The sequence below is a fragment of the Marmota marmota genome, unplaced genomic scaffold (assembly GCF_001458135.2).
Source record: "Marmota marmota marmota unplaced genomic scaffold, marMar, whole genome shotgun sequence".
NCBI lineage: Eukaryota > Metazoa > Chordata > Mammalia > Rodentia > Sciuridae > Marmota > Marmota marmota.
The window spans coordinates 303,062-320,606 of record NW_025999895.1 but is presented as its reverse complement, the minus strand read 5'-3'; the positions used below and the strand labels follow the sequence as shown (position 1 = coordinate 320,606).

The 17,545-nt window shown below is 53.9% G+C and overlaps 1 protein-coding gene across 2 annotated transcripts in view; it reads left to right on the top strand.

The window, feature by feature from the left end:
• The first annotated feature begins 75 nt into the window (after positions 1-75).
• Tbcd (tubulin folding cofactor D) overlaps positions 76-17,545 on the top strand; it is a 103,064-nt gene continuing 85,594 nt past the window's right edge. Inside the window, exons 1-7 of one of the 2 annotated variants that reach the window (XM_015503999.2) lie at positions 76-265; positions 986-1,036; positions 6,763-6,860; positions 7,855-7,956; positions 9,488-9,634; positions 10,015-10,070; positions 14,970-15,102. In XM_015503999.2, coding sequence (XP_015359485.2) covers positions 91-265; positions 986-1,036; positions 6,763-6,860; positions 7,855-7,956; positions 9,488-9,634; positions 10,015-10,070; positions 14,970-15,102 — 762 coding nt within the window. In that variant the 5' untranslated portion in view covers positions 76-90. Of the gene's footprint in view, positions 266-349; positions 381-985; positions 1,037-6,762; positions 6,861-7,854; positions 7,957-9,487; positions 9,635-10,014; positions 10,071-14,969; positions 15,103-17,545 lie in introns of those variants that run through there. The other variant, XM_048796793.1, reaches the window with a different exon arrangement.

Below are 17,545 nucleotides of genomic sequence, written 5' to 3'. Positions count from 1 at the left end.
GCCGAGCGGGGTGGGCGGGGAGCGAGGGCGCGCGGCGAGCAGCGCTGGAGCTAGGTTCCTTGTTAGCCTGAGTCCTCCACGGCCTGCCAGATGAGCCTGCGTCCTTCAGTCAGGGTTTTGCACTTGAGTGAAACCATTTCTTTCTTTCTTTCTTTTTTTTTTTTGCGGACCCTTTTAGCTAAAGAGGTCTCTGCTGATCCTGTTCTCTTGTCTTCCTTGTTTTGGAATGACGGCAGAGGCAGGTGGTGGATCCCGTGGAAAGAGTGTGGGTTTTGATGACGCAGGCCCTGGATTCGAGCCTTGTCTCTGTCTCTTGGTCTGGTTAGGTCTAGAGTAGCAGTTCTGCTGCTCTAAACTTGCCTTAATGATAAGGCAGACAGGTACAGAACTGTTGTGAGAGTGAGATGAATCCAGGGACCCGTGAAGGCCCACCTTCCCATTCCTGGGAAGTGGGCGTTATGGTCAGGCTGCCCTGTTAAGAGAAGTCAATGGATTGGGAAAAAGTGGTTTTAGCAGCTGGGGGGGGGGTGAACAGCAGGTGTTCTGGGGATAAGGAGCCAGTGGGGTCCTGGGTTGAAGAGTTGGCAGGGATGGGAGAGCACAGTGCATGATATGCTCGGCAGGGGAGCAGGGAATGCTTGGAAGGGGTGAGTCTCAGAAGTGGGAAGGGGGGCCCTGGAGGGTGAGTGGGGGGCAGAGTGGGGAGAGACCTGGTTAGGGAGGGTGCATTCAGTGGTGCCGGAAGAGGACCCAAGAGGAGGGTGTGCTGAGCCAGTGACCAGCAGACCATGCCACAGTGGCCTGCTGGAGCATGGTGGATTGCTCACCCCAAAGGGCCCTGTGTGGTACCTGTCAGAAGTTAAGTGTGCTGGGAGCTGCAAGGGCTCACATGCACGTTTGGTGTGTGTGAAAGGGGGAGCTGCCCCAGGGCTCACATGCATGTTTAGTGGGTGGATGGTCAATATTCGTGTTATTTTCTTTTTAGTAATAATGGACAAGTACCAGGAGCAGCCTCATCTGTTGGACCCACACCTTGGTAAGCACTGAAACTGATGATCACAAAGTCCTGTGAATGGTGATGGCTCCTGTGTGTGCTACTCCCAGAAGATACCAGGTGACGTGTCCATGGTACAGGTCTCATTTGCTGGAAGGCCTGGTAGCTACTTCTAGTGCACCTTTGGTGTGACTTGAAGTCCAGGTCTTACTTTAGATCGTGCACAGATGTGTCTGAGCCGCTTTCTCCTGCTGCTCTTTGGGAACACATCTTTTCTTCTTGCGTGTGTCTTAGTTTGTTAAGTCTGGGCACAGGGTGTCCTGCTGGTAATCATCACACGGGTCCCCATTCCATCCCCATAGCAGCTAAGGAGAGCGTCTGCCATCTCCATTTTTATAGATGGAGACACTGATCCGGACCTGCAGTGGATGTCTTTAAATATTTGACCATTTCATACAGATTAATTTTTTTTCTTTTTGTCCTGGTCCTGAACCTGGGAAGGAGAAGATAGCCCTGGTGACTAGGTTGGAGAGGCAGCAGGGGCAGGTGCATAGGCTCACATGGGGCTCTGTCACTCAGGGGTTGGTCTGTGGCTGGAGGATGGGGTGTGCAGACCTGTGTGAGAGACGCCCTGTGGTGTGCACATGCTCATGTTGAATTTCTCTTCTCCCAGTGATGGGATTCTCAGGTGGGCCTTGTGAACTCACCTGTTTCAGCCCCCTGTGTCCCAACCTGCCGTTCCCTGAGGATTGACATGCTCTGGGTCTTTCTTCCTAGGTGGAATGTTTGTAGACAGATGGCTGAAGACATTCTCCTACAGTACAGGGACATCACTCTGTGGTGTTGTGGTCACTGCTGTGCTCCTCCTTCTTTTGTGCCGAGTTAGATGTTGGCTGTCTGTAGCGATCCTTGGGGTCTTAGCTTCTCTCTGAGTCCTCTACTTTTGGTCTCTTGCATGACGATGAAGTTCTTTACCTTGTTATTTATTTTTTAAAAATTTTTTTTCAGTTGTAGATGAACACACAGTATCTTTGTTTATTTTTATGTGGAGCTGAGGATTGAACCTAGTGCCTCGCACATGTGAGGCAAGCACTATGCCACTGAGCTACAGCCCCAGCCCTCCACCTTGTTTTGACTGTTGTGTTACCTTCTTGAGAGCCCGACTGGGAGCCCGCAGTGCTTGGTGACTTGCTTTTCTGCCTGAGGGGCACTGTGCAGCCCCTCTGGCCCTCTCCAGGCCTGCTGAGCCGTTGTTATCAGGGCTGGCTCCCAGTTCAGCTTCTAGCTTCCCCTCTCCAGAGAGGGTTGTCCAGTAGGACTTTGTTCACTGACAGAATGGTCTAGATCTGTGCTCTCCCCCAGGCTGGCACTAGCTACATGTGGCCTTGAGCACCTGTGTATGTCTAGTGTGAATGAGAAGCTGAATTTTTTTCTAAAAGTTTTTTTTTTTTTTTTTTTAAAGATGGACACAATATCTTTATTTATTCATTCATTCATTTATTTATTTAATGTGGTGCTGAGGATCGAACGCAGTACCTCACAAGTGCGAGGCAAGCACTCTACCGCTGAGCTATAACCACAGCCCTGAGAAACTGACTTAAATTGAAAATACCAATGTGGCTAGGTCTGTAGGGTTGACTGCTTCAGCGTAAACACCTGGTCTTGCCAGGGCAACGTGCTGCGCTTCACCCCCTGCTGGACCACCAGTTGTGCCTGCCTTCCAGCTTCTGGGCAGTTTTCTTCCCTTCACTTATGCGTTTACATATTTAGTTCTTTTTTTTTTTTTTGGGGGGGGGTGCGCCAGGGATTGAACCTAGGGGTGCCTAACTCCTGAGCCACAACCCCAGTCCTTTTCATTTTTTATTTTGAGTCAGGGTCTTGCTACTTGCTTAGAGCCTCTAAGTTGTTGAGGCTGGCTTTGGATTCATGGTCCTGCTGCCTTAGCATCTTGAGCCTCAGGGGTTACAGGTGTGTGTAACCAAGACCTGCTGTATGTCTTTAGTGTTTTTTTTTTTTTTTTTTAAATATAGTTTTAGTTGTTGATGGACCTTTATTTATTCATTTATTTATATGTGGCGCTAAGAATTGAATCCAGTGCCTCACATATGGTAGGCAAGCACTCTGCCACTAAGCTAAAACCCCAGACCTATCTTTAGTTCTTTAGAACTGCAGGTTTTTTTCTTTTTGTGGTGCTAAGGAGTCAAACCCAGGGCCTAAGCACTATACCAACTGAGCTATGTTGCCAGCCCCGTTATCTTTATTTATTTATTTTTAAAATATTTATTCTTAAGTTTTAGGTGGACACAATATCTTTATTTTACATTTATGTGGTGCTGAGGATCGAACCCAGTGCCTCGTTCATGCTAGGTGAGCACTCTACCACTGAGCCAAAACCCAAGCCCATCTTTAGTTCTTGATGACTCTCTTACTGGGCTTCTGGGGCAGCAGAGAGAAACTGTGCCTTCTGTATGGGTCACTGGCTCTCTGGGCCCCCAGTGATTGTGCAGGGGTTGTGAGATCTGTCCTAAACTTTCTGAGCCAGGGAGTTGCTTGCGCTCTGCCGATCCCTGAATTCTCTTTCCTTTGGGACAGTGTTGCTGTGAAGGGCTGGTCCTTTCCTTATTTACGACAGACATGGAAGGGCTATTCGCTGCTTCTGTGAGTGTAGTTTCCAGTGTGTTGTAGCAGCAGTGTGAGGGTGGACAGGCAGATGTTCACTGAGGAGGTAAAGTGGTGGAGGGGCGGCAGTGTGAAGGTGGACGGGCAGATGTCCTGTGAGGTGGTAGGTGGTGGAGGGGCGGCAGTGTGAGGGTGGACGGGCAGATGACCTGTGAGGTGGTAGGTGGTGGAGGGGCGGCAGTGTGAGGGTGGACGGGCAGATGTCCTGTGAGGTGGTAGGTGGTGGAGGGGCGGCAGTGTGAGGGTGGATGGGCAGATGTCCTGTGAGGTGGTAGGTGGTGGAGGGGCGGCAGTGTGAGGGTGGACGGGCAGATGACCTGTGAGGTGGTAGGTGGTGGAGGGGCAGCAGTGTGGGGGTGGACGGGCAGATGTCCTGTGAGGTGGTAGGTGGTGGAGGGGCAGCAGTGTGAGGGTGGACATTCAGATGTCCCGTGAGCTGGTAGGTGGTGGGGTGCAGCAGTGTCAGGGTGGACGGGTCAGTGTCCTCCGAGGGGTGAGGTGGTGGCCTACCGTCTTCCCAAAGCAGGGTTCTGGCAGACTTCCCTGTGCTTCTTGCTCCCTCCAGTGAATGCCTCCGCCCTCTTCCTGTGTGTTTGCTGGTGTCCTGAGGTGGGTGTGGTCTTGCTTTCCCTGCTTTGGGCTGTGCCTGCTGGTGTGAGCCTGGAGCCTTTGGGCACAGTGCTGGCGCTGTCACTGTGGGCCATGCTGCCTTTCCGCCCCGACCTGTGTGATGGATCAGGGAAGGACATGTTGGAGGAGCTGCCTAAGGCTGTGTGTGTTCTGGGAGGACAGTGATGCTGGTTCTTTCATGGCCCACGTTTCCTTGCTCTGCTATTGCCTATTTTTTTCAGTGCTGGGGATTGAGCACTGGTTGCTCCACCATTGAGCCAGGCCCCCAGCCCTTTTTATTTTTTATTCTGTGACACAGTGTCCAGTTGCTTTTGCTTTTTTAAAGACATGTGCTGCAAGGAACTGAAGTGTTAAAAACTTTGGGTTGTCAAACTACCCCTCCTTTGTGCCTGGCCTGTGCTGGTACCTTTAGGAAGTTTGTTTGTTGAGTGATTCAGCAGACCCTCCCCTGCTGGAAGGCCCACTTCAGTCTGTGCAGCACCCAGCCCGGCCCGCAGAGGGCTGTTTCTGAGGCCGCGCTGTGCTCAGGCTCCCGTCCTGGGCTCCAGCAGCTGCTGTGTTTCTTCCAGCATCCGCCTTCTTGTGTTCCAGCCCTTTTGTTCATGCAGAGAAGCTTCAGAGTGACTTTGCTACCCATACCTGGAATTGTCAGGTGTGCAGATTTATGCAGGGCAGGTGTCTGTATGGGGCTAGGTTTCCTGGGAACAGTGTTGTCTTCCTGATTATTCCAGTCCTTTATTTCGCTCAGTAAAGTTTGGTAATTTTCTTTAGAACTTTTAGAAATTTTTTTAGATTTATTTCTAGATTTTTTTTTTTTAATCTTTCATTGTTCTTGTGAAACAGTTTTTTGGGGGTACTGGGGATTGAACCTAGGGTGCTTTACCGCTGAGCCACATCCGCAGTCCTTTTTATTTTTTATTTTTAGATAGGGTCTTGCTATGGTGATGAGGGTGGGCTCAAACTTGCCATCCTCCCCAACTCAGCCTCCAGAGTTGCTGGGGTGTTTATGGCGGATTATACCTGGCATTCAGCAAAGATACATTTTGTTTTCTTGCTTTTTTAACTGGCAACATTATAACAGAATATACGTATCAATACTTTTTCCTGAAAAACAACACCATCTTTGCCTCAGAGTTCAACTTTGAAGTGTACTTGCTGGGTGGTCCCCCATGTCTCTGTCCCTGCCACCACTGCTGGATCTTTGCAAGTCCTCAGCATTTCAGAGTAGAACCACGTAGCATGAGGTCTGTTGTGGTGGCTGATTTCCCAAGCATTGCGTTGGTAAGTCTCACTGTGAAAGGAAATATTTACTTTGGAGGTGTTGTGTTTTGGTTGTTTCTTTTAGGTTTTCTAAGCAGGTAAATAGTTATCTAATTTGTGAATAATTCCAACTTGATCTTTTATCCCTGGCTATACATTTTAATCTTTTAAAAATTTTCGGATTAACATCATTGAGCTATAACTCCATGTACAATAAAATGCATCTCTTTTGAGAGTGCCTTTTGAGTTTTAGCCCGTGCATGCCCCACCCTTGTCTAGGTATAGAGCATTTCTGTTATCCCAAAGTGTGCCTGGGTCCTCTGAGGCCAGCTTCTCCCCTGGCCTGGACCCCACGTGTGGGCTTGCTCTCTGCAGACCACTTGACCTTTATACTTCCTGGAGGCTTCCTTGAAGGAATGTCCCTGAGGGTTGTCAGTCTGCCTCAGCAGTCTGCTCCTGCCTCTGCTTGAGAAACTGTTGGTTTGTTCTGCTGCCCACTGGTGGATGTTGGTCAGTCAGGCCTGCCATCACCTTGAGTGCTACCTTGGACCTTCATGGGCCATCTTTGGGTGCATGTGTGTTCTCTTTTTCTTGGCTGACCATGTCAGGCGCCCCTTGTTCTTGTAGACACCACTCTGTGCTGTCGCCAGCGGCACGATCCTGCTGCTCTGCATGCTGTCCGGCTCTTGGTATTGTCTTTCTGACCAGGCCTGTGCGGGTTGTCTCCTTTGGGTTCTGGGGATTGAACTCGGGGCCTCATACGTGCTAGGCCAGTACTCTGTCAGTGCTGGCTGTTGTTCTTCATCTATTAAGGTTCATGAAGTTCTAGGTGTGGGCCAGGCACGGCGGTGCACGCCTGTCATCCCAGAGACTTGGGAAGGAGAGGCAGGAGGATTGCAAGTTCAAAGCCAGCCTCAACAACCTCATGAGACTCTGTCTCAAGATAAAAAGGGCTGGGTTGTGGCTCAGAGCACCCCAGTTTCCATTCCAGTACTGTAAGGGGGTGGGAGCAGGAATGCACGTTGTCCCAAGGTGCCGGCCCTTCTGGCGATGGCCTAGGTGAACACACGTTGCTGCTGCTCTGCTTATGCTTGGTCACGTGGGTTGTTAACCTTGAACCATCCTTTTGTTCTCCATCCTGTTTTGATGTCATATTGATGTTTAATTTTATAGCAAATGTCTGATGTCTCTTTCTCTAGAGTGGATGATGAACTTGTTGTTGGACATGGTGCGAGATAAGACGTCCCCAACTGCCCTTGTACATCTGGCTTTTAAATTTCTCTACATCATCACCAAGGTAATATTTGCATAGACTGAGAGTTGACGGAAGCTTTCTTAACATACTGGTCAAAAGTTGCTCTCCAGAGTGTCCTGCTGAGGACTGTGGTCTCAGACAGCTGCAGGTCTCCACCTGGGAGCTCAGGTCTCAGTGACCTGGGGCATCCTTTGTCCCAGACAGAAACTTTCTTATGAGGAAAAAGCAGAAAAACTTGGTGGAAATGGAAGTGCTGCTTGTACTTTACTGCAGGGATGAGCGTGGTGGGAATCTGGCCTGCAGACCCATGTCCTACTTCCTTGCAGGCTCCTGGTGGTGCCCACCTGGTGGCCCACACAAGGGGAGTCTGCAGGTCCCACCCTGGGAGTGAACTTGGAGCTGGCTCTGCAGGGGGCTTATGGTTGCTGAGGCCGCACATTGCAGTATTCCTGCAGAGGTCCTCGCTGGCAAGAGAAACTGTGGATGTTTATGGAAGCGTTAGTGAGTATGAGGATTTTTGATGCTTGTGGGGACCTACTCCTCAGGACTGTTGGGACAATCATGTGAACAAGGTAGAAGTGGCTTTTTTGTATTGTGTGTATTTCTGACGAGCTACAGAGCTTTGTTGGCTGATCTGGGTCAGAACACATTTAATGAGTGGGCTGAACTGGGAGGCAGAGCGCTCCTGAGCTGTTCCTTGGATTTTGCTAAGTGGTGTCACTGGGGTGTGACAATTCCCCTACATCGCTGGGGGCACTGAATGCACAGTGGGTAGGCCAGGAGCCCACAGGCAGCCCTGTGCCTCAGGAGGGCCAGTGGCAAGGCTGGCCCTTTCTGGCCTCTGGGAACATGGAGTCCAGCGGGGCTGTGTGCCAGCTGCAGAGCTGGGGGAGGCGTGAGCCTGCGCAGGCTCCACTCTGTACCCACAGGCACCCTTGAGCACTGGGCCAGGGAGCCCTCCTGGAGTGATTTTTGGTGAGAGGAGGAAGACCATGTTGTCACTGTGTATGTCATTCAGTGTCTTTTTATTTGGTAGGTTCGAGGCTACAAGGTATTTCTTCGTTTATTTCCTCACGAAGTAGCTGACGTGCAGCCTGTGCTGGACATGTTCTCGGGTCAGAACCCTACAGACCACGAGGTGCGCACTGCCCCCTGCCCGCTGCTCTCCGTGGGGCCGCCCCTCCTGCCCCCCTCATTCTGCCTGGTTTCCTATCATTCCCCCTCTTCTTTTGACGTTCCTTTAGTTTCTACTTGTGGTGCTTTCAATTATTCTCCTCTGAAGTGTGTCCTTTACAAAGAAAAGATACACTTTTAGCTTGAGTGTGACTGTGCTGGGTCCCCGAGGCCCCAGGGACTGACTGCTGGGGAGGACTGGAGGACCAGGACTCAGTGGAGTCATTCCTGGGGGTGGTGGTTGCAGCCAAGCACACCAAGCCAGTCAGCAAGGGGAGGGGTGCGGGGCAAAGCCAGGTTGCTGCTGCCTGGAGGGCACAGCGCATGGGCCACCCCCAACAGCACGGCATGGCCACACAGGTGGGGCGTGGTCCCAGCCGAGCGCATGGGTGTTCACTGGGGCTGGTCGTGTAGGCACTGGTCTGGCTGGTGCCAACTGCAGAGCTGGGGGAGGCGGGTGCCTGTGCCAGCTCCGCTGTGTGCACCTCAGGCACCCTTGAGCACTGGGCCCAGGGAGCCCCGCTGGAGTCCATGTTCCCAGAGGCCAGAAAGGGCCAGCCTTGCCACTGGCCCTCCTGAGGCCACAGGTCTGCCCACTGTGCGTTCAGGTGACTGTGCCTGCTGGAGACTTGCTGCTGTCTTCTCCGTCAGGGCCTCTCTCCTTGCTGCGGCTGGTACCTGTGGAAGGCCTGCACAGCTGGTGCGGACTCTTGTTTTTTAATTACTGAAATACAAGCCTTCCTTTCCTTTGTTTTGTGCTTTGCTGAGTGTTGGGGTGGAACCCAGAGCCCATGGGCACTGGGCAAGGGCTCCACCAGGGAGCTGCATCCTGGCTCCCGGGCATCCCTTTGTAGTGCCAGTCGAGAGTCTTTTTTTTTTTTTAAAGAGAGAATTTTTTTTTTAATATTTATTTTTTAGTTATCGGCGGACACAACATCTTTGTTTGTATGTGGTGTTGAGGATCGAACTCGGGCCACATGCATGCCAGGCGAGCGCGCTACCGCTTGAGCCACATCCCCAGCCCAGTCGAGAGTCTTTTGTTTACTTTTAAGTCTTTTCATCTGTCTCTCCTTTTCTCAAAAGGCCCATTTGCACCAGGTACAGTGGCACACGCCTCTAATTCCATCAGCAGCTCAGGAGGGCTGAGGCAGGCGGATTGTGAGTTCAAAGCCAGCCTCAGCAACTTAGTGAAGCCCTAAGCATCTCAGCAAGACCCTGTCTCTCAAGAAAATCCAAAAAAGGGCTGGGGATGTGGCTCAGTGGTTGAGTGCCTCTGGGTTCAATGCCCGATACCAAAATAAAGGCCCATTTACATTTTGGATAGGATTCTTCTGTGTTCATTCTGTCTCCTGTCTGTGCGTGTGGTGGGGACATGGGAGGATGTGGCTGAGGATGTGTGTGCCCCAGGCCCTGGTCAGTGGGAGAAGGCCTGGACCAGCTTTGGAGGAGCGCAGGCCCGCTGTCTCTGACAGGGCCTCTGTGGCTTGACTTCCTAGACCTGGGAAACGCGCTACATGCTGCTCTTGTGGCTCTCCATGACCTGCCTCATCCCTTTTGATTTTTCACGTTTTGATGGGAACCTCCTCACCCAACCTGAGGAGACACGAGTGTCCACGATGGACCGCATCCTGCGCATAGCTCAGGTGAGTGTGGCTGTGCCCTTGACCTGCTGCCCGCACCCTTCTCCGGCTTGTGCTGCCTTGAGGTTGTGTTCATTCAGTGGACTTTGGGTACTTTTGTGTTTTCTTGAACTCTGTTTTCCAGTGAGGTAAGATTCTCTCGCCCTATTATGAATTTGGGATGATTGGGTAGAGCCCAGGGTGACAGGGCAGCAGATGTCTGTCCTCACTGGCGGTGCGGAGACTTGGGCTAGGCCCAGCCGTGATGCAGCAGCGGTATTAGGTTCCAGCTCATATTGGGTTTTCAACATTGTACAAGTAACAACGTTCAGTTATTTTCTAGGGAAACCTAGAAGATGAACAGAAGCAAGAATGTTAAGTTGACATCTGTCAAATTCTTGCAGGCCTACCTGGCTGTCAGTGACAAGGCCCGAGACGCGGCTGCTGTCCTTGTGTCTAGGTAAGTCCTGGAGATTGCTGGCTGTGTTTGTTGATGGGCGGTTTGCGTGATGTTGGTTGCATGTGTCTGTCAGTCCATACAGAAGGACATCTGCACCTGCAGTGGTCACGCGAGGCTGGCCTGGGCTTTCAGAGTCACCCGATAGGTCTTGCCCAGGAGGCAGCCCAGAGTGTGCAGGGAGTCCCCAGGCGTGGCTGCCTCCTCTGGGTGGTAGCAGCCTCTGCCTTTGAGGGTCCCTTCAGGAGCAGCTCATGCCAGGGTCAGAGATCTGAGTGCACAGGTATGTGGCTTGTGGTGGAAGTCCCCAGATATCCCGAGAGACGGTTTCTACTCAGCTGGGTTGGCCACCAGGACGGGATCCAGTGTGAAGGTGAGGAAGCTGGCGTGTGGCATTGAGGATGTCAGTGTCTCCTCGGATGGGATCTGAACATGTGGTAGTTACACAAGTTGAACAGTTTGGGTTTTTTCTCCTGGTTGGTGTTGTGAATCCTGTTGGTGGTTTCTGCGGGGCAACGACTGGCACCTCTGCCTTGTGGGTCCTCCACATGGTGGCAGACGCTGGCTTTGTCGAGTGTTGGGGGCCAGGAGATGTCTGACTGCTGTGCTCAGGAGTGGACCTGAGGAGGGGAGGATGAGCCTCGGCAGGACGCCCAGCTGTAGCGAGGGCTGAGAGAGGGCAGGGTTCTTTCTGTTTACACGAGTGAGCGCTGTGGCCTGCTGCCCTGGAGCCGTGTGTCCACCCACACGTGGTCACTGTGCTCATGTGCTGCTTCCAGTCTGTCCCCAGGACCAGCACTTGCTCTGGACACTCTGCATACAGCCCCCACCCTAAGCCACACCCCGGGATGAGTTCTGACAGTGGAGTGAGAGTTCAGCGGTCTGAGCTGGAGTACCGTGAAGGTCAAGGTGGAAAGTCAGGACGAGCCAAGAGCCCTCTGTTTGCCATGGGTGGGATCCTGCCGATGTTGCTGACCTCCTTAGTGAAGGGTGGTATCTGTTGTGTGATTCTTATGGTTCCTCTTATGGTAGATCCATGCTGAGCTGGGCCAGGGAAGGGCAAAACCTGAATTTGGCTCACTCCTGGGTTCCTGCGGGAGCAGCCAGCCAAGCCCGGGCGCCTGGAGTGGGGCTGCAGTGCCACCTGGTGCCCAGCAGCTAGTGCGCTGTGCTGGAGCCCGTGCCTGTGGATCAGGACCCTCCAGGGTGGGCCCCAGGGTTGGTTGGGCAGGGGCAGCACCTGCCAGAGGCCTTGGGACTCCTTCTGACGAGCCTGTAGCTGCCTATGGGCGGGGAGAGTGGCCCTGTTGAGGCTCAAGATCACTCCCTGCTGTGCCTGCTTCCTGTGGGCTGAGCTCCTGCTCTCCAGCGTTCTCGGAGGCTCCTGATGCTGCCACCCCTGTGCTGCCACCCCTGTGCTGCCGTGGTTCGGCAGGAAACCCTGTAGCAGGGAAAACACACCTTTTTTCTTGATGGCCTCAATCTGGAGAATTAGATATTTAACTAAAAGCAAAGGTATGTTGGGCACACTGGCTCATGGAGGCAGGAGGGTCACATGAGGCCAGGAGTTCAAGGCCAACCTGGGCAACGTGGTGAGACCTGTCCCCCCCCCCCCGCCCCAATAAAACCAAGGTGTGCTCCGTAGAAAAGGTGGAAATTCTGGAATGTTGGGAAACACCTCGTGTGCAACTCTGGCTCGTGGTGGGGTCTGTCTTTGTTACTGAACCCACAGGGTGGCACTCACAGTGTGCCCTCCCGCCTTTCCCTGGCTTCCACGTGAGTGCTGAGGGGGCTCTGGACTCATGTGCCAGTGGCCCGCCAGCCGCATCAGCTCCCCCTCATGGCAGTGTCAAGGCTGACTTGGTGTTCGCTGCCTGGCAGGGCCTGGGCAGCGCCGCTCCACGCGGGGTCTGGCGTGTCTTGTGGGTGTGTGGCTGCTGGCTGTGAGCCTGGTGGGTGCCCTGCATCCTGATCCTGACTCGGGCCTCTGAGGGTCAGGACAGTCGTCCTTCCCTTCCCTTTAGTTATTTTGACTCTGAAGCCCAGCATCTCCGCCTGTGAGAGGTTTGTTCTCCCCTCGTAGGTCGAGCTGCAGCCTGTGTGACAGGTCCTGGAGGCTGCCTAGGTGTTTCAGCACCAGTCTGAATATTGCACTTTCCCGTTAATTTGTGTTGCTCTGTAACACGTGTGCACACGTGTGACGTTGAGCAGGGCTTGCCACCTGTATGTGCTGTGCTTTGCTGAGGCGGAGTCAGTGCACCCACAGCATTGGGCTGGCGGTGCTGTTGGATCCTGAGTGACCATGTCCCAGGAGATGGCATTTCTTGAGACTGGAGCCCAACCGGGTCCCCCGGCCACTCTGAGAGAGGCCTGGCCCTGTGGCCAGGGTTCTTTTGGCCATTGGTAGAGCTCACAGGGCCCTTGCAGGTGATAGTGGAGATCGCTGTTGAAGCGGCTGTGGCCTGTGGTATTGTGTTCTTTGAAAGAGCAGGGAGCTTAGGGCTCAGACTCTTCCAGAGAGTGGACAGCCCTGCTGGTGTGAGGCTTCATATATGTGTCTGTGCGAGAGAGACTTTTTAAATTTTCATTTGTATTTTGGGCTTTCTGATGTGAACATGTGCTTCTGTGCTTTTTACAAACAAGAAAAACAAAGATACTGACTTGCTTCAATCTGTCCAGCAGCCTTAGGTTTCTACCTGTAGATTCGTGTGATCTCACTTGAGAAGGGACTAAAGTTAGACTCAGGTGTGGAGGGGGACCAGACCAAGTTGGGTCTTGTGGGTCTTCCAGAGGGGAACCCGAGCAGGCTCCAGGCTGGGGCTGTGTGTGGTCCAGCCTTCACCACTGAGTGGCTCTGGGCCTCACCCTGCACTTCTTCTGTACCCTGGGTGTGGCATCTGCTCAGAATGCCTGTATCTTCATCCTTTGGGGCTGAGGTCAGAGGGCAGACTGAGGATGCAGCCGGTACTTCCTGGTGACAGCAGAACCAGTGCCCAGGAAAAGAATGCATGAATCTCAGGCCTTGCCCTAGAGCGAGGGTGTCAGGGGTCTCAGGGCCCCTTTCTGGATCCACCACATAGAATTCCCTGGACGAGGCCCTGGAGTCTTTTTATTTATTTATTTTTTTGGTACCAGGGATTGAACTCAGGGGCACTTAACCCCTGAGCCACATCCCCAGCCCTTTTTATTTTTTATTTAGAGGCAGGGTCTCACTACGTTGCTTAGGGCCTCACTAAGTTGCTGAGGCTGGCTTTGAACTTGCGATCCTCCTGCCTCAGCCTCCCAAGCCACTGGGATTTTAGGCATGCGCCTCAGCGTCCTGCGGGAGTATGTCTTTCTGACTGCACACTGAAGTCAACCACCAGGCTTGCTGACCAGTGGGGGTCTCCAGGAGTGCACCGTGAACTGCGGACACCAGGACAGCAGTCGAACCTGGGTTTTCTTCCTGACTTGTGAGAGGTCACGCTCTCCCACGCCCAGTCATAGCATTAGTGGTTGATGCTGCTGTCTTCCCTCACATGGCGTGGGAGGGGGTCTGCACACAGCAGCCTCACCTGGGCACCCTCCAGGGCACACCCCCTCACTGGCAACCTGGCATGAATGTCAGGACCAGGAGGTCCCACAAGAATTGGACCCAGATGTTTGGACAGAGGGTGCCAAGCACCCAGGCATGTCCTGTGGGAAGGGCTGCCCAGAGGAGGTGGGGTCCTACCGTTGGTGGGAAGTTCAGGGTGCCAGCTGTCCCCTTGGCAGTGGGTTCTGTAAGGGGCACGATCCATGAGGGTCCAGTGCTGTGCTGTGCTGTGTATGCTTGGTCTGAGCATCCTGGATGTTGGAGGTGCCCCGAAAGGGTCTGTCACCAAGAAAGCATGCAGCCAGCTCTGACAAGGACTAGCTGGACAGCTGGACGATGGATGGGGAGGCAGGGACAGGCAGCATCGAGGCCGTTTTGCCATTGCCTGGCGGCTCTAGCTCACTCCTCCCTGAGCCACTGCTCGGGGCTCCACACGGCCCCACATCTTGGGAGGTGGCCCTACACTGGAGAAGAGCTCAGACCACCTCTGGCTCCTCAAGCCCCACCCCGTCTACCTGAGGTCTTGGATACCAGGGCCGGGCCCCCTCCACTTTGCTTCCCATTCCCCTGCCCCAGCCACTCTTGCTGCTGGCACAGCAGAGCTACGTAGGGACTCAGCGCCCCCCTCTCAGGTTTCCTGGTGGTCGCTCTGTGCCCACTTTCTGGGGAGGTGGCCCCTCCTCTCCTTTCTTTGCTGGTCCTTCCTGACGTCCCCTGTTGGTGGTTTGCTGTCTCTTTGGGTGTCAGCCCTGGAAAGGCAGGACTTTGTGCTGTGGCAGGGCCAGTCTTGAGCCAGAGTCAGAGAGCTGGGCACTGGCCTGAGAGCTATGGAGGAGAAAGGGTTCTGGGGCTCTGGGTTCCTGGGAGAAGGAGGGTGGCACTCTGCACTCTGTTAGCATGGGGTTGGGGTGGAAGGTGGCCATGGTAGGTACTGTGGACAGGTCCTTGGCTGAGTTGGCTTCTGGGTTGGGCTGTTGAGGATGTGGTGTTCTGAGGTCGAGGGCTGTGGTTGGGAAGAGGGTGGGTGGGCATGCCTGGTCCTGGTGGGGCAGAATGCCCAGTGGCCTCTGAGGCTTTGAGCTGAGTTGGGGCTCAGGAGGCAGGAGGTGGGGACTGTGAGGACCCTGTGGGGCTATGACTGGGCAGTGACTTGGTACCCTGGAGAGAGGGGCTGACAAAGGGGCCACTGTGGGTTGCAAGCCTAGTATAAGGACAGGGGGATTGGGAGGTCGCCCTGAGGGCCTCGTGTGCAAGGGTGGCTGGTGGGAAGCAGGGAGCTCTTGGTGTGTTGGAGCCTTATCACACGTCTGTGCCCTGTTCCCTCGCAGGTTCATCACCCGTCCTGATGTCAGGCAGAGGAAGATGGCTGGCTTTCTGGACTGGAGCCTCTGCACCTTGGCCCGCTCTTCCTTCCAGACCATGGAGGGGGTCATAGCCATGGACGGGACTCTGCAGGCCTTGGTGAGCACTCCCACGCGGTGGCCCTGCGCTGTGCAGCAGCCGGGAGGCGGGCTTGCTGGGGTTCCAGCCGGAGAGACTGGACGGTGGCCTGCCTCAGTTCAGAAAAGTGCTGTGGGGCCCCATCGCCACCAGGGGGCGGTGGTGCACGCAGAGTGCAGCTGGGGCCCTTCAGGGCATGTTGCCCTTGCTTAGTTTTGTCACAGAGAACAATTATTGGAGCCAGCGCCCCCAAATGAGAGGTGGCTTGAAATCAGATTTTGTTCATGTCTGCATTTTAATATAGACCCTGGTGCCCTTTACTGTTCTGCTCTGCCAGTCTCGTGTGCTGTCTTTGGTGCTGACGAGGCAAGGCCTTAGTGGGGATGTTCTGGAGGGGTGGCGGCCCTTCTTGACCTTGGGCTCTGCTCCTCCTGCTCTTTGCTCTTTCTGTCACCGCCACAGGTGAAGAGCGGGTCTTCTTCCCTGGAGCTGAGGAGGCTGGCGGCCCCCTGAGGACAGCAGGCCTTGGGAGGTGCTCATGGAGGGTGTTTGCTTCCTGCCTGTGGGTCCCTGGGGGACTTGCTGCGGGGAGTGGGAGCGTTGCTGTGTCTGGCTGGACTTGGGGAGGGTGCCCAGCTCAGCATCTGTTTCTCTTCATGGTGTTGCTGTGGTCTTCACGAGGTTCTCATCACAGTGTGTGGAAAAGAAAGCCGACAGAATAGAGCATTCCCGTGTCCTAGCTCCAGTTGTCTCCACAGCAGTGTGCTGTGACAGCAGCTCAAAGTCAGCACGTAGCGGGCGCAGGGCACGCCTGTGATCCCAGACACTGGGCGGGCTGAGGGAGGCTGGAGGGTCACAAGTTCCAGGCCAGTCTCAGCAACTCAGTGAGACCTTGTCTCTAAATAAAAAGGGCTGGAAGTGTAGCTCAGTGGTAGGGCATCCCTGGGTTTCAGTACCCCTTACCACAGAAAAATAAAACAAAACGTGAAGAAAAGCTCCAAGTGTGACCTGCATACCACCAGCATAGGCAAGCGAACAGTAGTACGTCAGGGCTGGAACAGCCCCTGCCTGCTCTGTCACCACGTGGCTCTGTTGTCGGGCATGCGTCTCACTGAGCGGCTTCCCCGAGCCCTTCTGCTTGGAGCAGCCTCAGAGCTTCACTCCTTCTGTGGCTGTGAGGGCGGTCTGCTGTGAGCAGGCGGCCATGCACTTCCCTGGTCGAGCTTGTGCTGGACCTCCTGTGTCCAGCTCCCTCGGCTGTCCAACAGTAGTCCTTTCTGTGATGCTGGGAGGGAACCTGGTTTTCTGCACACGTTGGGCAAATGCTGTGCCCCTGGATTATACCCCAGCCCCTGGGCAGACGCTCTGCCACTGGATCATACCCCAACGCTGAGAGTGGATTAAAACTTAGCAATATTTTGTTTCTAATGTGTTTTTTAAACTTGCGCATGTACACCATAAGGTTGATGAAATGTGGGGTGTCCTGCTTTTGGGGTTTGTAAGTACAGTGGGTATCCTGCAGCCTGGAGGTGCTCATTCCAGCTGTGTGTGGGGTGGTGGCCAAAGAGGGTGTTATTCCAGTTTTCAGTCTAATTGTACAGTGGAGGTCAGTGCAGGCTAAGGTTGACCCTGAAGGGGTGGGGGTCCCCACTATGCACCCACTGTGCCTTTCTCCAAGGGACCTATGGGATGTCCTGTTATTTTAGTTTTTGGTACTGGGGATTGAACTCAGTGTGCTCGGCCACAAAGCTACATTCCTGGCCCTTTTTTCTACTTTTTAAATCAGAGACAGGTTTCTTAAGCTGCCTAGGCTGACTTGGAATTTGGGATCCTCCTGCCCCAGCCTCCCGAGTAACTGGGAAAACGGGGTGCCACCCTGCTCAGCAGCATTCCTGACGGGCTCTCGGGGGTCTCCTGCAGCCAGTTCCTTGCCATGGCCTAGGGGAGGTCACCTTGATGTGATCGTCCAGGGACCCTCAGGCAGGTGAGGCTTAGGTGGCCCCTGCCCAGGTGGGAGAACGGCTCCTGTGGGGGAGTCATGGCCTGTTGTCTTGGGGCCACTTCAGGGGCTGGCAGTGCCTGCTGATCAGCGACCCTGGGCTCCTCCCTGAGGGGTGGGCAGTCCTCTAGCTTGAGGTGGCCGTGGTGCCTCTCGTCTACATATGCTTTGCCCACAGCTGCTTACCCTTTTTTTTTTTTTTTTTTTCTGTAGCATTTTTATTTTTCTTTCTCTATTTTTTAAATATTTTTTGTTGTCAACGGGTCTTCATTTTTTTATATGCTGTGCTGAGAATCAAACCCAGTGCCTCACCCGTGTTAGGCAAGCGCTCCACCACCGAGCCCAGCCCAGCCTGCTTTTCCCTTTTGATGGTCTTCTGCACTAGTGTTCCCGTCCCACTGCAGGTGGCTCATGGTGGCTGAGGCAGCAGGCTCGCTGCCTGGTCCCTGCCCTCTGCTGGACTTG